The 27,199-nt window shown below is 43.2% G+C and overlaps 1 protein-coding gene across 1 annotated transcript in view; it reads right to left on the bottom strand.

The window, feature by feature from the left end:
* Positions 1–26,929, bottom strand: part of LOC139379057 (mitogen-activated protein kinase kinase kinase 11-like) — a 46,556-nt gene extending 19,627 nt beyond the window's left edge. The window contains exon 1 of the mRNA XM_071121801.1: positions 24,976–26,929. Coding sequence (XP_070977902.1) covers positions 24,976–25,747 — 772 coding nt within the window. The 5' untranslated portion in view covers positions 25,748–26,929. The remainder of the gene's footprint in view (positions 1–24,975) is intronic.
* Positions 26,930–27,199: the final 270 nt, after the last annotated feature.

Below are 27,199 nucleotides of genomic sequence, written 5' to 3'. Positions count from 1 at the left end.
AAAAAAAGTGTTTTTTTCAATATATAGACACACTATGTTTTTGAATAAAATCAACTATATGGCTTACGGTTTGATGAAATAAGACAAATGCCTCAAGAGGGTGCCAGAGATCTAGATAACCAGAAGAAAAAAACCTGACCAAACTATTCTCCTCCCGCTCCTGCTGGCTTTCCAGATTCTGTCATTCCTCTCCTGAATTTGCCGGTAACAGGCTACACGAGGAGAAGGCAACCTCTCTCATAATGAATGCCAATCTACCGATCTGCATGCCAGTTACGGTTTTCATATGCACATTTTCGCGAAACAGTTTAATTTAATTTATAATATCTCATATCTCAAAATCATTGTCATTTGGTTAATCAACATTCTATCCAAATCTAAATGAAAATGATACAAACCTAAAAAGTTACTTCTATTGCCATTGCCAACTATGACAAATAGCCTACATAAAGCGAACAAATAAAAACATTGCAGCCTGCAGGTAGAAAATATGCTGATAAAAATAAATATCCTATCAATCATATTGGCTACACATGGCCTGTCTGCAAAAAACTTCAAACATTGTATCAACTTTCAACTTGGGTCTGGCCCGAAGCTTGCCTAGTGAACTTGCAACATTGTATAAAATATTCTGGGCCCTCAGAGTTTCCAGTGCCAGTGAGCTCATGACAGACACAGCTGTAGGTCTATTTGCACAATGGATAAGAAGCAGTGCTCTACTTGGGCAGGAGCTTACCGGAGCTGAGTACCTGCACCTCACATTTTCAACTGCTTGAGCTCCTGTTCCTCTTATAGAATATTAGCTCAAAAGTATTGTGGAGATCCTGCACCTAAATATAAGCAGTACCAGCACCCAAAATGAGTTTTACTTTATGATGTTTCCACTGGATCAGAGCATGACATTATTCCCTTTTATGTGGAGTGGATATGGAAAGGGAGAGAGCTGGAAAGATTGTTAAAAAACATTGAGGAACTATTGTTATTCTCAGTGGATGTAAAACAGACTGTGTTTGTTTGATGTTTGAGATAAAGAAAACCTTACTTTGAGAAGCTCCACAGGTCATTAGTGGTGGTGTGTTAAGCCAATCAGAAATACTATCAGATCCCCAGGTAGCCTATAGGCCTACTTCTATGCATGAGCATCCTTAAATCAACATTGACAGGAGCGCTCCAAACAAATGACAAGGGAGGGAATGATGAACGGAGCAAAGTACAGAGAGATCCTTGGTGAGAGATCCAAAGTACAGAGAGATCCTTGGTGAAGTCCTGAATGCTCTGGAGCAGGTTCTCAAACTGGGGAGAAGGTTCACCTTCCAAAAGGACATCATTCCGTTCATCATTCCCTCGATCCTGACTACTCACAGTCCCTGCCGCTGATACCGTTCCCCAGATCTGTGCCTCAACATAATCCTGCCTCTGAGCTCCAAGGACAATTCCTTCGACCTCATGGATTGTTTTTTGTGCTGACATGCACTGTCAATATATAGATGTGTGCCACACACAAATCATATCCAGTCAATTGAATTTACCCCAGGTGGACTCCAATCAAGTTGTAGAAACATCTCAAGGATGATCAATGGCCAAGACAACACAGGAGTGGCTTCAGGACAAATCTTTAAATGTCCTTGAGTGGCCCAGCGCCCAGCGCCCGGACTTGAGCCCGATCAAACATCTTTGGAGAGACCTGAAAATAGCTGTGCAGCACCACTCCCCATCCATCCTGACATAGCTTTTTTAATTTTTTTAATAATTTGACCTTTTTCTCCCCAATTTCGTGGTATCCAATTGTTGTAGTAGCTACTATCTTGTCTCATCGCTGCAAATCCCGTACGGGCTCGGGAGAGACGAAGGCTGAATGTCATGCGTCCTCAGATACACAACCCAACCAGACTGCTTCTTAACACAGCGCGCATCCAACCCGGAAGCCAGCCGCACCAATGTGTCGGAGGCTACACCGTGCACTGCGCCTGGCCCGCCACAGGAGTCGCTGGTGCGCGATGAGACAAGGAGATCCCTACCGACCAATCCCTCCCTAAAGTGGGCGAGGCTAGGCCAATTGTGCGTCGCCCCACGGACCTCCCGGTCGCGGCCGGTTACGACAGAGCCTGGGCGCAAACCCAGGGACTCTGATGGCACAGCTGGCGCTGCAGTACAGCGCCCTTAACCACTGCGCCACCCGGGAGGCCCATCCTGACATAGGTTGAGAATGCACGGTATGTAATGGGGAATTGATATACACCAACAATCCAATGCAAACAATTCACACAATGAAGCTATGTAACAATAAATGTGCACAAATTGGCGGGAGAGAGCGCATTCTGGAGCGGGATGTGCATTGTGCATCTGGGCGAATGGTCAATCCCAAGTCTGCATTGGCCATGCAGCGTTTATGATGATACGTCAGGGCATTCATACTTCTTGCCCGTCCCAGAGAAGTGCAGCGCTGTTGTCAAGGAAGTGAGTTTGTGTTTATACAGGATGTCAATGCGGAGCTATACAGAGCCCTCTGCATTGTCACAACATTTGGGAGGCGCATGGCGATGCGGTACAGAGCTCGATGTGGCCTCTGGAGGCGACGACCACATTTTCGGATCAAGCATAACTGGGCTTTTAGTCGAGGCCTCCATCATGGATGAGTTCACTGAGATGGGCGCAAATACTGTACATATATTTGTTACTGCTCAACTAAAACAATCTCTGGTCGACCAAACAATCGACCAGTCAACTATTTGGGGTCAGCCCTAATTTACACTGGTACTGGCTTCAAAGGAAAGTGGGAATGAAAAAATTAAGAAAGATTTTCTCAGCACTCTTATTAAACTATTAAATGCATTGAGTAATTATAATCCAATGAAATGCATCATTGCAAAAGGGGATTCAGCACTTTTCCTGCATAATTGAGAAACTTCCATGCAAGACAAGTCTTAAGCCACACACACACACACACACGCACACGCACACGCACACGCACACTTCCCCTTTACTCTTAGATCAGTGAGGTCACACTTATAATACAAAGAACAAACCAACGTTGTCGTTTTAGACGGCTAAGATATGGGCTCTATTTTATTGTATTTTATTATTTTACCCCCTTTTTTTCACCCCAATTTCGATCTTGTCTCATTGATGCAACTCCCCAGCAGGCTCGGGAGAGGCGAAAGTCGAGTCATGAGTCCTCCGAAACATGAACCGCCAAACCGCGTTCCTTAACACCCGCACACTTAACCCGGAAGCCAGCTGCACCAATGTATCAGAGGAAACACCGTTCAACTGATGACTGAAGTCAGCCTGCAGGCGCCCAGCTCGCTAGAGCGCGATGAGCCAAGAAAAGCCCCCCGACCAAACCCTCCCCAAACGGAGCTGGGCCAATTGTGCGCCACCCTATGGTTACGACCAGTTGTGACACGGCCTGGGATCGAACCCAGGTCTGTAGTGATGACCTCAAGCACTGCAATGCAGTGCCTTAGACCGCTGTGCCACTCGGGGGGGCCCCATGGGCTCTATTTTAACAACCCAACATTGTAGTTTTACACTGATAATATATTATGTGTCATGACTGGCCTGTCCGGGTCAGGTTACCATGGATCACAGGGGGGTTATGACCCCTCTCAATGTTCATCTCAATGTGGAGGGTTGGAATGTATGGTGGGCCTATGGATAATCTACCTCAGAACGGTAACATGTAATAAATGGACTTTGGGACAATATATTTCATCAGCCGAAATGGAGGTAACAACGATAGATGGAATATGAAAATGAATGTTGTTTCTGCTATGTTATTAAAAGTTAAATGAGGACGTTATAACGAAAACAGTGTAACTTGAAGAGTTTTCATAATATATACATGATGTTTACATACTGAGCGTTGTGCAGAAAATGTCCAGATCAAAGATAATGCCTCGTAACTATATACATCCCAGAGAAAGTATAATAGTCATAAAGACGGAAACGCCCCCTTCTACCCTGGGGTATAAAACATGAGTTCATTTACATATCAGACTAAAACGGACCACAGCTGCTGCGCGATCTAAGACAGTCGCAACCCCACAAACGCAACACGAGGAAGAGGGCAAAGGAACCTCTAAACAATCAAGGCTACGGTTGATTACTGTATCTAAAAAAGGGGAATTGAAGAAGAACCAGCCAGTTATTCTCTTCAAATCATCGGTTGTCTACACGTCCCTCCTACCCAAGCTGGGAGCGTCGACACGGCTGATTAGACTCCTCAGAAGTCCACTCTCACAAAACGAGTGCGAGGGAACAGACCACTAAGAGAAAGGACACTGACATTGTGTGGACAATCAGAGACTTACACCCGGTAACGAAGAAGGTGCCGCCACCCGAGAAGGTTGTCGGCTAAACCTCCTAAGAAGAACTCGGTCCACGAAGAGATACCCAATGGAGACCTTCAACAAGTAATTACATCATTATAACGCTGACCCATTAGAGCGGCAGTTCGGGGCAAGGTGTTAGAGCTAAACTAAGCATAGTTTACAAATGTATCCAAGTGTGCTTTTCTCTCGTGCTCTCTCCCTCTCTTTCTAAATCCCCATCTTGTGTAACACGTGTCATATTATGTTGGCCCGCTAGAGACCTGTTTCATTGTACTAAGTTCTAATCAATAGCCTAGACTGTGTGTTTGTGTATATTATCATTTAGCTTGTTAATAAATAAATAATCAACTCAATTGGTGTGGTACGGAATGATTTAGTGAGAGCCGGGTTTGTGTTACGAATTATGTGACGTTCAGGATGAGACTGTAAAGGAAATTAATTGATTAGCGACTGCTGTAAAAATCTATATTCTGATATTCTTTGAGTTAATTTGGGAAATGGAAACTCATTTAACAAACGTTTCCCAAAGTGCCCCAGGTTACTGAGTTAATGATCACCTGATTAATTGAATCATGTAATTACAAACTAAGTTAATTATTTGATAACGTTACGACATATGGCTCTATTTTAACAAACCTAATACAATGGCACATTTAGGCGCAGGAGGAAACACTACAGATTCAGGGGTGTGTCAGAAATATTTGGCTATTTTCACTATCACTACCCCCTTTTCGTGGTATCCAATTGTTAGTAGTTACTACTCCCGTACGGGCTCGGGAGAGACGAAGGTCGGAAGCCAGCCCACCCAAGCCGCACTGCTTCTTAACACAGCGCGCATCCAACCCGGAAGCCAGCCCCACCAATGTGTCGGAGGAAACACGTGCACCTGGCGACCTGGCTAGCGTGCACTGCGCCCGGCCCGCCACAGGAGTCGCTAGTGCGCGATGAGACGAGGATATCCCTACCGGCCAAACCCTCCCTAACCAGGATGACGCTAGGCCAATTGTGTCGCCCCACGGACCTCCTGGTCGCGGCTGGCTTCGACAGAGTCTGGGCGCGAACCCAGAGTCTCTGGTGGCACAGCTAGAACCCAGAGTCTCTGGTGGCACAGCTGGCACTGCGATGCAGTGAAAGGGCTGTGTTTTTAAGTATAAACAAGTTGTGGGTGTGCCGAGGATTGTCTCCTCACCGGCCAATCAAAACGTACTCCATGGCAAAATATGTGGTTGCTTCAGATTGTGTATTTACAGTATTTTATGTATTGCCTTGGAATCAACTCTAATTCCAATGTTAGTCCGTTATAGTTTGTTAAATGGCTTACAGGAACTAAATAAAAATGTAGACTTTATATGTTAACTTGAACCCATTTGCAGTCCACATTGTTCTAAAAGAATTGTATGGTTTCAATACCATTCACACTGATATAGGGGCTAGGCCTACTGTAAATAACATTATGGCTGAGCGAGGACATGCCGAACATCGTCAATAAGCAAGATTAAATTAATTATTGATAAGGCCTAAAAAAATAAAAAAATAAATTATAATCAAATTCTAAACAAAACAAACCAACAACTTGTTTTAAATAGACTCTGTCACACTTACAGGCACCATCATTTCTCCCGGGGGAATATAATATTAAAACAATGCAGGCTATGATGGGTTCATGCACATCCAATATGCTCTCTCTGGTGTGGATATGCTTTCTCTGGTGTGGATATGCTCTCTCTGGTGTGGATATGCTCTCTCTGGTGTGGATATGCTCTCTCTGGTGTGGATATGCTCTCTCTGGTGTGGATATGCTCTCTCTGGTGTGGATATGCTCTCTCTGGTGTGGATATGCTTTCTCTGGTGTGGATATGCTTTCTCTGGTGTGGATATGCTCTCTCTGGTGTGGATATGCTCTCTCTGGTGTGGATATGCTCTCTCTGGTGTGGATATGCTCTCTCTGGTGTGGATATGCTCTCTCTGGTGTTGATATGCTCTCTCTGGTGTGGATATGCTCTCTCTGGTGTGGATATGCTCTCTCTGGTGTGGATATGCTCTCTCTGGTGTGGATATGCTCTCTCTGGTGTGGATATGCTCTCTCTGGTGTGAGATGAAGAGGTTAAAGCTCTGGAAATAAGCCAAACATGCGGTAGGATTTGACCAACCCCATGCCCTCTTTCTTCACTGCCCAAATGGGCATCTTCAGGGTGAATGACAGGCATCCAAAGTCCAGACAGAGAGAGTCGGCATTATGGAAGAATGTAAAGTGTTACAGGGAAGTAAGCTTTGTGCTATTTTCAGACACTTTCTGTTTATTTCAGAGTATAAGTGCATGTTTTCTTTCTGCGTCTCTCTTGCTTTCTCTCGGTTTCACCCACAAACACACTCTGGATCCCTCCCTCTGTAGACATCTGCCTGGCAGCCCAGCGGGCGTGCCATGTTTGACGTCACAAAGGAATGCATCACAAGAGTCTGGGGTGAGGGTATCGTGAAAAGGCTCAGCTCTCACAATGAACAGTAACCTCTGCACCCTCACAGTGCTCGCTCTGGCGCGCGCACCCACACACACTTCAACTACTAGAAAGATGGAGAGAACAGCGGAACACACAGGCGTATGCACATGGGAACAACACACGCAGTGTCACACACAGCGTCAAATAAACATGCATATTGTAAACACAGAGATGCCTTAGGAGGCCTATCTAAAAACTTAGCATAGACACAGTTGAGAGCTGATTGCATTAAATTGTGTGATGAGAACCAGACAAATGCCCTCCGTCCCGCTTGGCCTCTATTTTGTCTTTCCAAGAATCATACCGTTTTTCTCATTTATGTGCGTCAGACTTCCTCTCATTCAGAGGATTTACAGTAAAACCATTGTCTTAGAATCATAGGTTATCAGGTAACTACAGAAAAACAAACCAAATGGGGTAGATATGAGACCTTAGACAGGAGAATTTTCTTTGTCAATGTTGTTAGCTGCATGATGAGTCCTCGTCTTGTAAAGGCCTTGTAAGCGAAACGTAAACAACAATAAAAACGAGTCTCCATTCCATCCATCAAATGTCGCTATTTTATGGTATTTTTTTTATTTAACCTTCATTTAACTAGGCAAGTCAGGTGGTACCTGCCTCTCTGCCCAGCTCCAAACAATCAACCCCCTGACAGAGGCAGGGCAACCAAACAGACGCCCGAAAGACGGCTGCTCCATCCCCATGGCAACAGGACTCTGTTTGGTATAGTTTGTTGTTCAGAAAACAGAGTAGTCACTTACTGAAATGACTCTCTCGGGAGAAGAGAAATGTATTTACTGGCCCTGTATACAATAGATACCTATATGGGAAACAAGATATTTTGCTCTGTTGCATTGCATTGTGGGAAGAAAGGTTTCCTAATGCCTTATCTTATCTAAGGGAACTCAAGCTATTTAACGTGTTACAGGGTAGTAAGCGTTGTGCTATTTCCCATGGTTCACTCCAGACCTGACTGCCGTCGACCAGCACAAAAACATCCTGTAACGGACTGCAATAGTATCGAACAGTCCCCGCGATATGCAACTGTTCGGGAAGTCAGAAACCAATACACGCAGTCAGTCAGGAAAGCAAAGGCTAGCTTTTTCAAACAGAAATTTGCATCCTGTAGCTCTAACTCCAAAAAGTTCTGGGACACTAAAGTCCATGGAGAACAAGAACACCTCCTCCCAGCTATCCACTGCACTGAGGCTAGGAAACACTGTCACCACCGATAAATCTACGGCTGGCCATGCTTTGCTCCTGGCTACCCCAACCCTGGCCAACAGCTCCGCACCCCCCGCAGCTACTTGCCCAAGCCTCCCCTTCAACCATATCCAGATAGCAGATGTTCTGAAAGAGCTGCCAAACCTGGACCCGTACATATCAGCTGGGCTAGACAATCTGGACCCTCTCTTTCTAAAACGCTGCCATTGTTGCAACGCCTATTACCAGTCAGTTCAACCTCCCTATCGTATCATCCGAGATCACTAAAGACTGGAAAGCTGCCGCGGTCATCCCCTCTTCAAAAGGGGGTGACACTCTAGACCCAAACTGTTATAGACCTATATCCATCCTGCCCTGCCTTTCTAAAAAGTCTTCGAACGCCAAGTTAATAAACAACTCACTGACCATTTCGAATCCCACCGTACCTTCTCCGCTGTGCAATCCGGTTTCTGAGCTAGTCACGGGTGCACCTCAGCCACGCTCAAGGTACTAAACGATATCATAACCACCATCGATAAAATATTTAAGACTGCTGCACAGTACATCGACCTGGCCAAGGCTTGACACTGTCAATCACCATATTTTTATTGGCAGACTCAACAGCCTTAGTTTTTCAAATGACTGCCTCGCCTGGTTCACCAACTACTTCTCAGACAGAGTTCAGTGTGTCAAATCGGAGGGCCTGTTGTCCAGACCTCTGACAGTCTCTATGGGGGTACCACAGGGTTCAATTCTCGGGCCGACTCTTTTCTCTGTATATATCAACAATGTCGCTCTTGCTGCGGGTGATTCCCTGATCCACCTCAAAGCAAACGACACCATTCTATATACATCTGGCCCTTCTTTGGACACTGTGTTAAATCAAATCAAATTTTATTTGCCACATACACATGGTTAGCAGATGTTAATGCGAGTGTAGCAAAATGCTTGTGCTTCTAGTTCCGACAATGCAGTAATAACCAACGAGTAATCTAACCTAACAATTCCACAACTACTACCTTATACACACACAAGTGTAAAGGGATAAAGAATATGTACATAAAGATATATGAATGAGTGATGGTACAGAACGGCATAGGCAAGATGCAGTAGATGGTGTTGAGTACAGTATATACATATGAGATGAGTAATGTAGGGTATGTAAACATTATATTAAGTGGTATTGTTTAAAGTGGCTAGTGATAATTTTTTTTACATCAATTCCCATTATTAAAGTGGCTGGATTTGAGTCAGTGTGTTGGCAGCAGCCACTCAATGTTAGTGGTGGCTGTTTAACAGTCTGATGGCCTTGAGATAGAAGCTGTTTCAGTCTCTCGGTCCTTGCTTTGATGCACCTGTACTGACCTCGCCTTCTGGATGATAGTGGGGTGAACAGTCAGTGGCTCGGGTGGTTGTTGTCCTTGATGATCTTTATGGCCTTCCTGTGACATCGGGTGGTGTAGGTGTCCTGGAGGGCAGGTAGTTTGCCCCCGGTGATGCGTTGTGCAGACCTCACTACCCTCTGGAGAGCCTTACGGTTGTGGGCGGAGCAATTGCCGTACCAGGCGGTGATACAGCCCAACAGGATGATCTCGATTGTGCATCTGTAGAAGTTTGTGAGTGCTTTTGGTGACAAGCCAAATTTCTTCAGCCTCCTGAGGTTGAAGAGGCGCTGCTGTGCCTTCTTCACAATGCTGTCTGTGTGGGTGGACCAATTCAGTTTGTCCGTGATGTGTACGCCGAGGAACTGAAAACTTACTACCCTCTCCACTACTGTCCCGTCGATGTGGATAGGGGGGTGCTCCCTCTGCTGTTTCCTGAAGTCCACAATCATATCCTTTGTTTTGTTGACGTTGAGTGCGAGGTTATTTTCCTGGCACCACACTCCGATGGCCCTCACCTCCTCCCTGTAGGCCGTCTAGTCGTTGTTGGTAATCAAGCCTACCACTGTAGTGTCGTCTGCAAACTTGATGATTGAGTTGGAGGCGTGCATGGCCACGCAGTCGTGGGTGAACAGGGAGTACAGGAGAGGGCTCAGAACGCACCCTTGTGGGGCCCCAGTGTTGAGGATCAGCGGGGTGGAGATGTTGTTACCTACCCTCACCACCTGGGGGCGGCTCATCAGGAAGTCCAGTACCCAGTTGCACAGGGCGGGGTCGAGACCCAGGGTCTCGAGCTTGATGACCAGTTCCTCTTGTCCAGATGGGTTAGGGCAGTGTGCAGTGTGGTTGAGATTGCGTCGTCTGTGGACCTATTGGGGCGGTAAGCAAATTGGAGTGGGTCTAGTGTGTCAGGTAGGGTGGAGGTGATATGGTCCTTGACTAGTCTCTCAAAGCACTTCATGATGACAGAAGTGAGTGCTACGTAGCGGTAGTCGTTTAGCTCAGTTACCTTAGCTTTCTTGGGAACAGGAACAATGGTGGCAATGGTAACAAACCTCCAAACAAGCTTCAATGACATACAACACTCCTTCCGTGGCCACCCACTGCTGTTAAACGCTAGTAAAACTAAATGCATGCTTTTCAACCGTTCGCTGCCCGCACCCGCCCGCCCGACTAGCATCACTACTCTGGACGGTTCTGAATTAGAATATGTGGACAACTACAAATACCTAGGTGTCTGGCTAGACTGTAAACTCTCCTTCCAGACTCATATTAAACATCTCCAATCCAAAAATAAATCTAGAATCGGCTTTCTATTTCGCAACCAAGCCTCCTTCACTCACACCGCCAAACATACTCTAGTAAAACTGACCATCCTACCGATCCTCGACATCAGCGATGTCATTTACAAAATAGACTCCAACACTCTACTCAGCAAACTGGATGCAGTCTATCACAGTGCCATCCGTTTTGTCACCAAAGCCCCATATACCACCCATCACTGCGACCTATATGCTCTAATCGGCTGGCTCTCGCTACATATTCGTTGCCAGACCCACTGGCTCCAGGTCATCTATAAGTCTTTGCTAGGTAAAGCTCCGCCTCATCTCAGCTCACTGGTCACGATAACAACACCCACCCGTAGCACGCACTCCAGTAGGTATATGTCACTGTTCATCCCCAAAGCAAACACCCCTTTGGCCGCCTTTCCTTCCAGCTCTCTGCTGCCAATGACTGGAACGAAGTGCAAAAATAGCTGAAGCTGGAGACTTGTATTTCCCTCACTAACTTTAAACATCAGCTATCTGAGCAGCTAACCGATCGCTGCAGCTGTACATAGCCCATCTGTAAATAGCCCACCCAATCTACCAACCTCATCCCCATATTGTTTTTATTTACTTTTCTGCTCTGTTGCACACCAGTATTTCTACTTGCACATCATCATCATCTGCACATCTATCACTCCAGTGTTAATTTGCTAAACTGAAATGACTTCGCTACTATGGCCTATTTATTGCCTTACCTCCTCACGCCATTTGCACACACTGTATATAGACTTTTTTTTCTATTGTGTTATTGACTTCATGTTTGTTTACTCCATGTGTAACTCTGTGTTGTTTGTGTTGCACTGCTTTGCTTTATCTTGGCCAGTTCGCAGTTGTAAATGAGAACTTGTTCTCAACTAGCCTACAACGTTAAATAAAGGTGAAATAAACTAAAAATAAAAAACATTACATCTCATGAGTGTTGGTGAGTGAGCGAGTTAGCACTGATATGCACTCCAGGCATCACAACCAAGGAAGGGCTGTGGGCCTATTTCACTTTCTCAGCAGCGTATCAGAGAACACACATTTGCGTTCTCCAGAGGCATGCCATTCCAATAAATGTAGCTTGTACTTACACACAGATATTGGTTGTTCTTTTTGCAACGTTACGGAATAAGGCCTCACCTGCGTTGACAACTAAATCCATTAGTAGCATGACACTGATCAGTAACTCATAAAGTGGTCATCTGTCTCTACTGTTAATTTCTCTCCATATCTTCCTCTCTCTCTCTGCCCTCCCCTCCTGTGGGTTTGGGCCGGATCTGCTCTCTGTCCGTAGGCGAGGGAGAATTCCGGCAGGGGTGGGGGCTTTCCCCGGGAAGAACGAGAGCTTTGTCCCCTGAGGGACGGAACCATAGGCTGACAGACAGTCTGGCAACCTCAAACTCTGAGGGAAAGGGAGGGAGACAGAGACAGAAAAGAGAGACACAGAAACAGAGACCGAGACAGAAGATAGAGAGAGACAGAGATACATGTCCAAATCACAGTGATGCTAACATCAACACTAACATCAACGCTGTCTGAGAGAGTTAATGATCTCTGCATCATGTAATGCACCAGGGGCCTGAGATAACTCACCTATTAACCAACGCTAGCTAACACAAACTACTGGAGCCAAAATGGCTGCCAGTTGTTGAAGTTTAACCTCCATTCGCTGAGTATCCTCTATATATTGACAAGATATTGGACTGCCTGCTCTAACAATATGAAAAAATGTCCGCAAAGGCGGAAGGCAGGAAGGGAGGAGTCGGAAACATTCTGGAAATGAGAGGGCAGACACGTATGTGAACAACAAGCACAACTCCTATATAAAATATTCCCCACTTGGTCTGCTCAAGGCTATATGCTCGCACAGACCAATTTGGGGGCGGAGTCAACCCTATCACTTCACCTCTTCCTCTCTGGTATTCTGGGAAATCCAGAATGTGGGGGTCGCCAAGGGGTCAATCAGGGGTCGAGGTCAGGAGGTTGTGTCAGACGTAGCTGGTGGTAAGTGGGAAGTCACTTCCTTTTTAACTACCCCTTTTTAAAACATGGTACAATGCATTGGTCCCATGTCATGCGTTGACCTACCTAGCTAATCAAGGTTTGGCTGACTAAACACTCTCCAATGTTTGCACAGTTGTGTAGAACAGCACTGCAACAGATAAATCCGTTTCAACTGACTGAGAGCCAAACGGAAATGTAGAAGTATGATAAGTATCCCTCAACTCTAATACAACAACTGCATATACACATGCTCAGGTACAGAGTTGGAAACATAATACAGGAAAATGTGTCAAATGTTTCTAGCCAAATATCAGCCTGATCCTTTTAGCATTTCACAAGACAGTGGTGTCTACATGACAACTGCCTTCACTGCAGAAAAGATTCCAAACCAAGCTAGTGAGAGAAACCAAATGTTAGCCTAAACCTGGATAAAAATTAAACAATTTCCTGGGTTTTGGAATCCTTTCACATCCTGTTTGGTGTGACCTTACAGTGCCTCGTTGTCCCCTCTCGTCCCCTGGAGTTCTGTTGCTCGGGCCGTCATCCTAAAGCTCTCTGTTCTATACAGCATATAATTATTCTGGAACATTAGTCAAGTGTGTGTGTAGGGGGATTGTGTGTGTGTGTAGGAGGTGTGTGTGTGTGTGTGTATATGCGTGTATCAATGCATGTGTGAATCCAAGCCAGAGTTACCCAATGGGGCCAGCAGTGCATGAAAGGGAATCCCGTGCCAACTCCTACCTGCTCCACCATCCTGCCACCGCCCCCCCACAACCCAACCCAACCCAATCAGAGCCTGGGATCTCCGGATGCAGCCTGCCGGCATTTCCAAAATAAAGAGAGGGGGGGCCTGGGCCTAGTGAACTCTTATCACAGCCAGTCAGACACTGTGCCAATGGAAACACACCGGAGCCTTGCCCTGGTTGAACCATCACAGGTGATGCCTGTCTTGCAGCAACACGCTGGCATTGAGGATATGCCAATGTCAGCGAAAGGATAAGTACAGGTTTGTTCCAATCAAGACTGAGGGAGTTTTTCCTTGCCACTCTCTGTGTCGGCTGTGCTATAGTTGGGGGTTTTGAACTTTGTTGTCTCTCTTAACATGAACAGTAAGCGAAACTATGCACTTTGTGACAAAGGTATTTGTAGAAAAAAACCTTGATTGGTTGGAGAATTAATATAGAAGATTGGAAGTAACTAATAGCAAGGTAATACATTCAATTGATTTGTGGTTACATTTAGCATTTCAACCTGTTTCCATCTACAAGACCAGGATTTCTTCCTAGTTGTATTTCAAGCCACAAATAGAGAATAGCTTGTTTGCAATTTTAAAATGCAGAGTAGTTATTGATTTGAATTTACGAGTACCGTCTCTTCCTACTCATCCCATGACCTACTTAACAAACCACTTTATTTCAAATGACTAATCGGCCATAACTGTGATGCCCTATCTCTAACCATCACAGTGCTTTCAGAAAGTATTCATACCCCTAGACTTATTCCACATTTTTTGTTATACAGGCTGAATTCAAAATGGATTTTAAAAATGTAACTATTACAAAGTGAAAACATATTTTTTAGAAATGTTTGAACATTTATTAACTATGAAATACAGAAATAACTCCTGTACATAAGTATTTACACCCCTGAGTCAATACATGTTAGAGTCACCTTTGGCAGCAATTACAGCTGTGAGTCTTTCTGGTTGTCTCTAAGAGAAAGTATTTCCACACCTGGATCGTACAATATTTGCACATAATTCTTTAAGCTCTGTCAAGTTGGTTGTTGATCATTGCTAGACAGCAATTTTCAAGTCTTGCCATAGTTTTTCAAGCCAAATTAAGTCAGAACTGTAACTAAGCCACTCAGGAACCTTCAATGTTGTCCTGGTATGCAATTCCAGTGTATATTTGGCCTTGTGTTATAGGTTATTGTCCTCCTGAAAGGTGAATTTGTCTCCCAGTGTCTGTTGGACAGCAGACTGAACCAAATTTTCCTCTAGGATTTTGACTGTGCTTAGCTCTATTCTGTTTATTTGTATCCCCCCCAAAAAAACTCCATAGTCCTTGCCAATGACAAGCATACCCATAACATGATGCAGCCACCACCATGCTTGAACATATGAAAAGTGGTACTCAGTGATGTGTTGTGTTTGCCCCAAACAGAACGCTTTTTATTCAGGACATAAATGTAATTTCTTTGCCATTTTTTTTTCAGTTTTACTTTAGTGCCTTATTGCAAACAGAATGCGTGTTTTCAAATATTTTTATTCTGTACAAGCCTCCTTCTTTTTACTCTGTCATTTAGTTTAGTATTGTGGAGTAACTACAATGTTGTTGATCCATCCTCAGTTTTCTCCTATCACAGCCATTAAACTCTGTAATTGTTTTAAAATCCCCATGGAACTCATCTTGAAATCCCTGAGCGGTTTCCTACCTCACCAGCAACTGAGTTAGGAAGGACACCTGTATCTTTATAGTGACTAGGTGAATTTATACACTATCCAAAGTGTAACTAATAACTTCACCATGCTCAAAGGGATATTCAATGTCTGCTTTTTTTTACCCATCTTTGCAAGGCATTGGAAAACATCCCTGGTCTTTGTGGTTGAATCTGTGTCTGAAATTCACTCTTCGACTGATGGACCTTACAGATAATTGTATGTGTGGGGTACAGAGATTCTGTAGTCATTCAAAAATCATGTTAAACACTATTATTGCCCACAGAGTGAGTCTATGCAACTTCTTAAGCAAAGTTGTACTCCTGAACTTAGGCTTGCCATAACTTCAAGGGTTAAATACTCAAGGCATTTCAGCTTTTCATTTTTAATTACTTTGTAAACATTTCTAAAAACATAATTCCACTTTGACAATAGGGCAAATTGTGTGTAGGCCAGTGACACAGAATCTACATTTAATTAATTTAAAAATAAGTCTGTAACACAACAAAATGTGGAAAAAGTAAAGGGTTGTGAATACTTTCAGAAGGCACTGTACTTCTATTTACAGAAAAATTCCTCTAGGATTCTCTTCCTAATGTCCATATCAGGGCTCGTCTTCTTACAGCATCTCAGAGTTAGATCATAATGAATAAGATGACATGGACAAACAGGACCTGATCCAAGATCAGCACTCTTTAGCGCCTAGTATTGCTTGACTCTGTAGTCTCCACCTACATACCTGTGACTGGCAAAGCAAGTCTATTGACGCAGCAACCCCTGTTACAGATAATAGAAGTCACTATGCATTTTAGGAGTTTATCAAGTTCAATATGTCTATTTCCTGGACTGAATACCTTACATGCCACCACTGTGGGCTAAATGTCCAAATTGCCCTCATAAATCCCCTCAGTGAACTTGGGAATGTTGCTGTGTGTGAGTAGCAAGAGACTGCAAGTGTCTGTGAGGGCAGAATAACACAGGGGATGTTTTGCGTTGGGGCACTAGGGGCCCGGAGTGAAAACATGCTGGTGGTGCACAGCTGTGTCAGATGCTTGTCCACTCAGGGGAAAAAAAGTGTTGATCCGAGATTTATTTAAACATTTTCTAGCATGAGAGCTCCTTTTAAAAAGTGTTGATCCAAGATTTATTTAAACCAGGGTATTTAAACATTTTCTAGTATGAGAGCTACTTTAAATAGGCACATTCTTCTCCTTTGCGACTGTTCTCGGGTCCTTAGTGCAGTAAGTTCTGTCAATATACCTGGTAGAATGATGGTTGATAAACAACTAAGGGAGCCCTATACATTATTTATTTTGAAAACGGTTTAAAATTCTCAAATTATGTTGTTTTCTCAGTTGTATTTTTGCTGGTTTTAGATTTTTTTTGTTTTTCACTCTCAAAATTACAATTGTTTATAGAGAAACAATGAAATAAATTGGATGTTCTGAGTCCATGTCAATGCTTAAACCACATCTGAATACCATTATTTTTTTAGGTCTGGGAGAAAATGACTGTGATTTTTGGGGGGGGGGTGTAATTCCCCTTTAATTCCCATTCTGTCCCTTTAACTGTGAATCTAGCTAGTGAGGAATGTGGTCTAATGTGCCGGTCTAGCGATTTTTCTGTACTGCTGCTGATCATTTCATGGCAAAGTTTGCAAATAACAAATAATAGATTTACTTCAGCCAGGTAAGTCTACTTTGCAGATAACATTTAGGGTTTTGGGGAAAGTATTTCTGTCAACCCACAAGACGGTTATCACATCAACTGGCTACACACAGAGTGATTGACAAACGCACGCACCACACAGACAGACGCAATATTCTTGGAAATTAATTGGTAGCTATCAACCGGTTTTTAAACTGTTGTTCCTCTTGAAATGACAATTAAGTTTAGTTTGACTACACCAATGCTTAGTGTGGCATTTTCCATGTGATTTCCAACTATAGTTGGCCAAGCTCCAGAGCACGCACGCGCACACGCACACGCACACGCGCACACACACACACACACACACACACACACACACACACACACACACACACACACACACTTTGTTAAATGTGTGTTTCTTCCTGCTGTTAGTCTGGCCTTGTATTATTGATCTCGTTCTACAAATGTAGAGTGACTTTGGGTCATTGAAAAGTGGCATATATGTCCCATGTACTATTATAAGTGGAGGTCGACCGATTAAATTGGAAAGGCCGATTAATTAGGGCCGATTTCAAGTTCATAACAATCGGAAATCTGTATTTTTGAGCGCCGATTTTGCCGATTAATTATTATTATTTATTTTTTTATTATTTTTTAAATAAAAATTAAAATAAACTTTATTTAACTAGGCAAGTCAGTTAAGAACACATTCGTATTTTCAATGACGGCCTAGGAACCTTGTCAACTCGGGGGATCCAATCTTGCAACCTTACAGTTAACTAGTCCAATGCTCTAACCACCTGATTACATTGCACTCCACGAGGAGCCTGCCTGTTACGCGAATGCAGTAAGCCAAGGTAAGTTGCTAGCTAGCAATAAACGTATCTTATAAAAAACCATCAACGACTGTCGTTGCTCCAATGTGTACTTAACCATAAACATCAATGCCTTTCTTAAAATCAATACACAAGTATATATTTTGAAACCTGCATATTTAGCTAGAAGAAATCCAGGTTATCAAGAAATATTAACCAGGTGAACTTGTGTCACCTCTTGCGTTCATTGCACGCAGAGTCAGGGTATATGCAACAGTTTGGGTCACCTGGCTCTTTGCGAACTAACTAATTTTCCAGAATTTTACGTAATTATGACATAACATTGAAGGTTGTGCAATGTAACAGGAATATTTAGACTCATGGATGCCACCCGTTAGATAAAATACGGAACGGAATAAACGTTTTGTTTTCGAGGTGATAGTTTCCAGATTTGACGTAAGGCTCGTATTTCTGTGTGTTTATTATAGTTAAGTCTATGATTTGATATTTGATACAGCAGTCTGACTGAGGGGTGGTAGGCAGCAGCAGGCTCGTAATAGTCAAAGGTATATGGTTTAGAGAGAAATAGTCGACGCGTTATAATTCCTGTAATAACTTGCGGCTGAACTTGAAAGGGGTTCCTTCGTTATTTTACCGTTCATGTCTTCCATAGAGAATGTCTTGATCTACTTCAAATCAGGTCTGTGTTTCGTGCTTAAACCACCTCTGTTCATGTCTTCCATAGAGAATGTCTTGATCTACTTCAAATAAGGTCTGTGTTTCGTTCAGGCTTAAACCGCCTCTGTTCATGTCTTCCATAGAGAATGACTTGATCTACTTCAAATAAAGGTCTGTGTTTCGTGCAGGTTTAAACCGCCTCTGCGTTTTGATACCCATGTAAATCTCACTAGGATAAGGTCACGTTTGTCAACATATTTTCATAAATCCACTCTTCAAAAAAAATTATCTGTGCTTATATTTAGCCAATATTGATCAGAGTTACCTTGTCCTATGGACTAACACAGTCTAACACAGTTGTAAAATTGGCTAGGTGGTGTAAGCCTACACAAAACACAGACCTTATTTTAAGTGAATCTAAAAATATCCTATGAAATAAATGAATGAAGAAACCGCTTTTCAGATTTTGCTAGAAGGTGTCATGGGAATTATGACTCGCACTTTGGTAGTCAATTCTTACCATGCCCATTATTAAAATAGGATTTCCTGCATATAGAAATTGCAGTTTTTGTTTTCAACATTCATCATTCATGTTATTTGAGACTAAATTGATTTTATTTCTGTATTATATTAAGTTAAAATAAAAGTGTTCATTGTTCATTCAGTATTGTTGCAATTGTCATTATTACAAAAATGTGTGTGTGTATATACAGTGGGGAGAACAAGTATTTGATAACCTTCAAAATCGGCAGTGTTTCCTACTTACAAAGCATGTACACGTCAAATTTTTTATCATAGGTACACTTCAACTGTGAGAGACGGAATCTAAAACAAAAATCCAGAAAATCACATTGTATGATTTTTAAGTAATTCATTTGCATTTTATTCGGTATCTGCTTTTTTTGTCCTCCAATAATCGGTATCGGCGTTGAAAAATCCTTATCAGTCCTAATCCTAATCAGTCGACCTACTTTTAATTATAAAAGTGTGTATTTATAGTGTATGTGTGACAATGTGTTTACGACCGATTGTGTGCATCTGAGGGCCAATGTGTCAATGACTGACTGATGTGTGTGTGTGTGTGTGTCGGATTAATACAGGGGCTGACCGGGTGAAGCCCCTGGTCCCAGGCCCGTGAGGGGCCCAAGAGGCAGCAAAAAATTATTATATATATCTACATGTTTTATTGTATTTAAGACACTTAATTATATACAGTACCAGTCAAAATTTTGGACACACCTACTCATTCAAGGGTTTTTCTTTATTTTTACCATTTTCTACATTGTAGAAAAATAGTGAAGACATCGAAATTATGAAATTACACACATGGAATCATGTTGTAACTAAAACAAAAGTGTTATTTTATATATTTATATTTGAGATTCTTCAAAGTAGCCACCCTTCGCCTGGATGCCAGCTTTGCACACGCTTGGCATTCTCTCAACCAACTTCAACCAATCACCTGGAATGCATTTCAATTAACAGGTGTGCCTTGTTCAAATTTAATTTGTGGAAATTCTTTCCTTCTTAATGCATTTGAGCGAATCAGTTGTCTTGTGACAAGGTAGGGATTGAAAGTTTCTTCAAGTGCAGTCGCAGAAACCATCATGAAACTGGCTCTCATGAGGAACGCTTACAGGAAAGGAATACCCATTGTTACCTCGGCAGCAGAGGATAAGTTCATTAGAATTACAAGCCTCAGAAATTGCAGCCTAAATAAATGCTTCACAGAGTTCAAGTAACAGACATATCTCAACATCAACTGTTCAGAGGAAACTGCGTGAATCAGGCCTTCATGGTCAAATTGCTGCAAAGAACCCACAACAAAGGACATCAATAAGAAGAAGAGACTTGCTTGGGCCAAGAAACATGAGCAATGGACATTAGACCGGTGGAAATCTGTCCTTTAATCTGATAAGTCCAAATTTGAGATTTTTGGTTCCAACTGCCGTGTCTTTGTGAGACGCATAGTAGGTGAACGGATGATCTCCGCATGCATGGTTCCCACCGTGAAGCATGGAGGAGGAGGTGTGATGGTGTGGGGTGCTTTGCTGGTGACAATCGTAGATAATTTATTTAGAATTCAAGGCACACTTAACCAGCATGGCTACCACAGCATTCTGCAGCGATACGCCATCCCATCTGGTTTGCGCTTAGTCCCACTATCATTTGTTTTTCAACAGGACAATGACCCAACACACCTCCAGGCTTTATAAGGGCTATTTGACCGTGAAGGAGAGTGATGGAGTGCTGCATCAGATGAACTGGCCTCCACAATCAGCCAACAAGTGCTCAGCATATGTGGGAACTCCTTCAAGACTGTTTGAAAAGCATTCCAGGTGAAGCTGGTTGAGAGAATTCCAAGAGTGTGCAAAGCTGTCAAAGGCAAAGGGTGGCTACTTTGAAGAATCTCAAATATAAAACAGATTTGGATTTGTTGAACACTTTTTTGGTTACTACATGATTCCATATGTGTAATTTCATAGTTTTGATGTCTTCACTATTATTCTGCAATGTAGAAAATAGTAAAAATAAAGAAAAACCCTTGAATGTGTTGGTGTGTCCAAAATTGACAGGTACTAATATATATATATATATATATATATATATATTTTTTTTTACAATATTAAGGAAATATATACTGTAAAAATAACTGTGAATTAAGTCATCACAAGCACATGCAAGTATCTGCCAAAATAAGGAAACACCAACATAAAAGGTCTTAAAAGGGTGTTGTGCCACAACGAGCTGCCAGAACAGCTTCAATGCACCTTGGCAAAGATTCTACAAGTGGCCCTAAACCATGCCAGGAAAATGCACCCCACCCCATAACATATAGTTTGTATCCCTTGTTTACTAAAGTGTCCCTTGTTTACGCCTTTATTTTGGCAGTTACTGGTATGCCTACAGTCCAGAAGGTTGCAGTTTTGGCAGCATGTGAGCCAAATATAGGCTACAGTTTGTTGCATTGTGGCCATAGACATGCAATCCATAGATGGGTTTTGTAACCTCTGACCCTGGAAATCTGACTGCTAAACTCATGGGCACACTAGCATTGGATGCCATTCCTGACTTGAATGGGAACTGCCATCTATAGATTATATTTCTATAGTTGCTGCAGCTGTCGGTTTGCCTTTTGCAAATTTTATTTGCGGCTAACAGCAGAACTGTTTTTCAAAGTAGCTCATCTTGAGATGGGCTATTGCCATGACGAGCGCATCGGCCATCACAGTGAGTAACCTATGGCTTCATCTTCAACATTAGGCGAGTCAGTGTGCCACTGGAAATTGTATTTAGTAGCCAGGTTGAGCTCCGTTTCTCAGTGTCAGAGTAGCCAATCATTTAGGTCATTTGTGTGGTATTAAAAAAAAGATTCAGCTAATGTCTTTTACCATGTAAACGAGATAGAATTGCATGAAATGTGTTTTTTAAATCCCCGGGGCTCATGATTTCTTAATCCAGCCCTGTGTATACGTGTACACGCTCACTCGTGTGTGTGTGTCTCTCTGCATCTACTTTCCAGTGATGGCCTCTGGCCTGCATTCAAGGTAGTCTTCTGTGTGCACTTTCTTCAATGGTCCTGTTCAAATCAGTACGCTTCACTGATGTGTAACTACAGCACAAAGCTACAGGCTCTTCTCCTTTCAAATCTCTACAGCTATAAATAGTGTCTGTCACCCTAAACACAGCTCTATTGTTGCAACAGTGCACTAAAAAAAACTATTTTAATTCACTTTAAAAGTCTTTAAATGACACCCACCATCTCAGATTGTTCTGAAATAATTTATGTCGTTAGAAACATATCAAATGAGCATTCCGGCAAAATTATTTTTGTTGAAATAGATTTTGATCTTTGAGAAATTAAACTAAATTGATTGTGCCCAAATTGGTAATTTTAATTTGTAGGATTCATATTATATTCAATAATTATATTACCTAACATCAGATTTGAACCAAACTTTTTTCTAACAATGAATGAGATGAGGAATCCAAAGAAATTGTCAAAAGCAGCCTAAAGACACCCAACGCCCATCCCGACAAAATATAGTATCAGGTTTCTATGTTTGACAAGTAGTATAGAGATGTGGCTCAGAGTATTGATTCTTCATCCTATGTAATGTATTCTCAGTGAATTTGGTGATGATTCTTTCCCCCTGTTCAGAGAAATTAGTAATTGAAGTTGTTAGGTTTATGTCCCATCCTACATCCAGGTATTACCAGGTTCTGTTCCTGCTAATAGGGGTCTTCACCAGCTATCACTATTGAACACTAGAAATAAAAATTGGACACCTTTGCACCAGAACCTTCTGCATTCTTCTGAATATCTGCCCTTAAGACCACATCTCTACGCTACCTATTTCACAGTTCACCTAATAGCAGGAACTTCGTTGTGGATCAATGGTTTGTGATTAATTTTAGAAGCTCGAACACCTCAATGTTTCTTCAATGGCCGCCAACTTGTGCACCTCTCTACCTTTCCTTGAACCCTTAAAGCATTTCGCTAAACCTGTAACATTTGATAAATATGTGTATGGGATGTGACCAATATCATTTGATTTGATTAAAGGGGTGGTTCTCCTGTACACTTTGAAATGATTGGTGAAACACTGAAGAAACCATGCCCTTGTTCTCTCGCTCTCTCTATAGGAACAGATCGTGTCTTTTGAAACCCATCGGGAGCGAACACAGACCTCCCTTTCCCCAAACAACTGTATATTGCTCACTGCCACAACAGAGAGACAAGTATAGGCAGGTCTGGGACAAAGCTTCAGAGAAGAAAGAAACAAACAAAAAACAAGAGGTAGGAGGTAGTGCAGAGATAACATCTTTACATCACAAAGAGGGACTGTGTTGGTTGTGTTGCTCCATATAGCCTACAAACCCTACATTAAAACATATATATATTTGCGCAACAGGGATGTCTTCCAGTCCAGTGGATTCGTTGATGTCTGTTCAGTCAGAACAGTGGAGAATGAGAGTGGAGGGGAGTGTGTGGGAACAAGTTAAGATTGTGTACAATTGACAAATCAAGTCAATGTCCAACTAAAATGTGACTTCTGCTTTATCCCAACCCCTCCAATAGGCAAACATACAGGTTGGAGAGGTTGAGGCAGGGGGCTGCCATACTGGGCGCTCGTGGAGCAGTTGCTGTGGGGGGTTAAGTGCCTTGCTAAAAGGCACAACGTCAGGCAAGGCAATGGCATCAAGGATTTATACCAGTCACCCTCCGGTTGCCAGCTCACTCCCAAACAGATTCTTTCCCGTCAGACCCGGGATTCTCCCAGCTGCTGGCTTGCCTCTTAATGAGGAAGATTGAGGTGATGGACTGAAACAGTGATACTTTGGCCTACTTAGTGTTTGGTGTGACCGAAAACCTTGAAATTGGGTGTAGAACTAAGACGACAGACCTACCATGGTCCATATTCCCCCGAAGTGGTGTCGGCCTCGTCTAACAAAAACACTACTTTGATCTTTTTCTGTTTGCCTAACGTAACACGGCTGCACAGAGAGATTATCCAAGATGGAAGTGGGTCTGTGGTGATCTGAACGAATGGAAAAGGAGGGGAAGTGGAACGAAAACAAACTCTGAACCATTACAGATATTGCCAAGCCACTAACAGGGATTATCGGACTTGTCAAAATTATGATAATAATGGCTTTGCCTCTGTATGAATTCAGGTGGCCTTGTGTATTGACAATCAAGGGTACTATCAAGCCTCTCAGCCTGACAGTTCCGAGAAGCGTTTGGTTTGAGAGGGTTGAATTCTCTCTGCATCACCTTCATTGCATCGATTTGATGTGGTTTAATGACAAGGTCCATGGAAGGGCCTAGATGGCCAAAGCTAGAGCCCAAAACACCTACATAAGTCTACATCACGGCCATTCTCGCAATCAACGTCATCAAAGTTCAAAGAGTGACTTCTTACGGTCTTTAAAATTCACCCACTAGAATTCTTGACCTTTGCTTGTGAAGCGGCTGGTCTCATTATCGAGAAATGCTCGCTAGACGTTTCACAATCTCTTCAGACTGAGAGCTCTCTTCTTTCTGTTATATGTATACAGGCTACAGTGCTCACATGACATGAAGCAATAACGTAGCGCAACAGAGAGAGAGATGCTCTGTCCAAATAATAATCTCGTTTCCCACGCTCCCTGTGAGATCAAGCCAAGAGCAAACACAACAAAACCTGTGACAAAATTGAAATCCCTTTTGGACTGCAGCCAAAGTGAATTAATAGTGTCCCATTTTGCCATTTGAAGGGACAATAATAATCAAATGTGTATGTTTGTGCTTGTAATTTGTGAGCTATTAGAGCCGGTATTGTAGTGGAGAGGGGAGAAAAGTGAGCCTCGCCAAAGAAAGTGTGTGGTGAGGTGTAGCCTCTGGCAATGCAACAATATAACCTATAGTACAATGTCCTGAGGCCTGTAGGTCAAGCTCCCCAGCAAATAGAAAGACTAACCATTTCACTCAGACAATTGAACAGGTGAAACTGAATTTGACAGTTTGTCATGGAGCTAAGCAAATGTAGTAATTCACAGTAGTTGACACCTGTTTGGCCTTTTAGCTCTCTATAGTGTTGTCTATAACAATGTTCTAACCTCTGTGCATCTTTAAAACCAGCCTACTGTGGATGAGACCAGTTTGGTGACTTACTGTTGTTAGACTTGAGGTCACGATGGATGACAGGAACGATGGCTTCTGTGTGCAGGTAGAGCATCCCTCTAGCAATCTGTACTGCCCAGTTGACCAAGACGTGCGGCGGGATGCGGCGCCCAGCCAGCGCACGGCTCAGCGGGCCACCGGATGCGTACTCCATGATGAGGCACAAGTTGGGTTCCTGTAAGCAAACCCCTTTGAGGGCGATGATGTTGGGGTGAGTGAGCATGGCAAACAGCCGGGCCTCCTGACGCACGTTCTGGGCCGTCACGCTGATGTCCTCGTCTGGGTCCTGGCGGGCCGCCTTCACGGCCACCTCCAGCCCACCTCTCCACGTACCGCGATACACCTTGCCGAAGCCGCCGACCCCAATGACCTCCTCGAGGCTCAGTTCCCTGAAATCCACGGCCTCAGGTTCGAACTCCCCCACCCCCACTACGGCTGGCCCAAGCTCCCCAACCACGCCAACTCCATTGCCCTGCAGTTTCCCATATGAAGGAGGCTTGAAGGAGACATAGTTCGAGGGAAAGATGCCCACTTTGTTGTTGACCTTGCCCGCCCACCAGCCCTCGTCACCGGATATCTCAGAGTCCAGTGACAGGACTTCCACCAGGTCACCTTTGTGGAGGGTGAGCTCGTCTTTACCGGACGCCTCATAGTCGAATAAAGCCGTCCACACGGGATTGGTGAAGGTCCCTTTTTGTGATTGTTCCAGACCTTTCCAGTTCGACAGTGGGCCGCGGGTAAAAATGTTCTTCAGCGGCTCCATGGAGCCACAACGAGCAGATGTTCAGACACTGGGTTTGATTCTGTATGCTTTTGAAAAGAAAGTACAATAATGTACTTTATTGTGCCTCTCTCCCGTTCATCTGTGTCTAGTTGGCTCATCAGGGACCAATGAAATTTGTTCAAAGGCCTGGCCAACAGGAACACAACCGTGTTCAAAGACAACAGGATAAAAAATGTCTCTCATGCAACCTGACATGGACTGCAGATGTTTCCATTAGAGCTGGCAACAATCAAACAGAGGCCATGGATGTGACCAGTCCTACCAAGTGTGCCAATGTGTAAAAAGGGAGAATTGTCTCCATAAAACAAATTTCTACTCGACTGTTGTGGTGTGGTTTCTCAATGCGTGGTTTGAGCACATAGCTCACTTAATTACTCTATTACTATACCACAAATTGTCACATATTGACCAATGATTAGGTGCTGCTTCTTGAGATATGAAATAAAAAGGTGAACTTATTCAACTATAGCAAAACCACGACCGTGTAGAACACAGGATGGATCACATCATACCAAAATGAGCATCAGGTGGTTGTAGAATATCCAGATCATTGGACAATAATAACCCAACGGAAGAGTTCAACTCCGTTTAGCTGTCCATTTTGAGTTCTGCATTTTTAGCCATGAAGTGCGCTGGCCACCATAAGCAGGAAGCGCTGAGAAGAGGAGAAGAATAGCAGGAAAGGCGCATTTAGTCCTGAGAACCCCGTGCTTTACGACAAGTTTCAAAGCTTACCAACTCGCCCTAAACCATGAGCACGAATAACGGTGTCTGGCCAAAACTTCTATGCGTTCTGTCAACAAATCCCGCACCTGTTTGCGCAACTGTATCCATATTTGCTGTTTTACCCGGTGGTGACATACAATGTCTCAATTGTACACGTATGTATTTTCAATAAGAACTTGATATCCACCTAGTTCGCAACAGGAAGAGTTGTACAAACCTGTTTAGGAGTCTACGTTTTCTAAAAGAGAAACGCACACCAAAAACAAATCCTGTATTGTGCGTAACGATACTTTAGTGCCAAGCCCTGGCAAGCTCGTCGTTATTATCAATGTCATAATTAATGCATTAATATTTGTTATCATGTCCCCTCTTCCTTAAGCAGTCTTCCCTCGTCCCGTTCTCGAACCACTCTACGTCTGTGCTTACAATCAAAGAAGAGGGTGGGGTTTAGAAACTTTTTCCCAACAGGAAAAGAATCAGGGGTGTATTCATTACTTCTTGCAACGGAAACAGTTTACCATTTAAGAACCAAACGGAAGCAAACTGAGCAAACGGAACAAATCGGGGAGGGACCGACCTGAATTTGTCCAATAGAAGCTCTCGTTTTCGTTGCAAAACTTTTGCCGTTTGGAGTAAACGGTTTTGTTGCAACAGACGAAACTTTTTGCAACAAAATCGGCGAATATACCCCTGCGCCCAGATTAG

Source organism: Oncorhynchus clarkii, chromosome 21 (assembly GCF_045791955.1).
Source record: "Oncorhynchus clarkii lewisi isolate Uvic-CL-2024 chromosome 21, UVic_Ocla_1.0, whole genome shotgun sequence".
Taxonomy (NCBI): domain Eukaryota; kingdom Metazoa; phylum Chordata; class Actinopteri; order Salmoniformes; family Salmonidae; genus Oncorhynchus; species Oncorhynchus clarkii.
The sequence above is the reverse complement of the archived record's forward strand: the minus strand, read 5'-3'. Positions and strand labels throughout refer to the sequence as shown.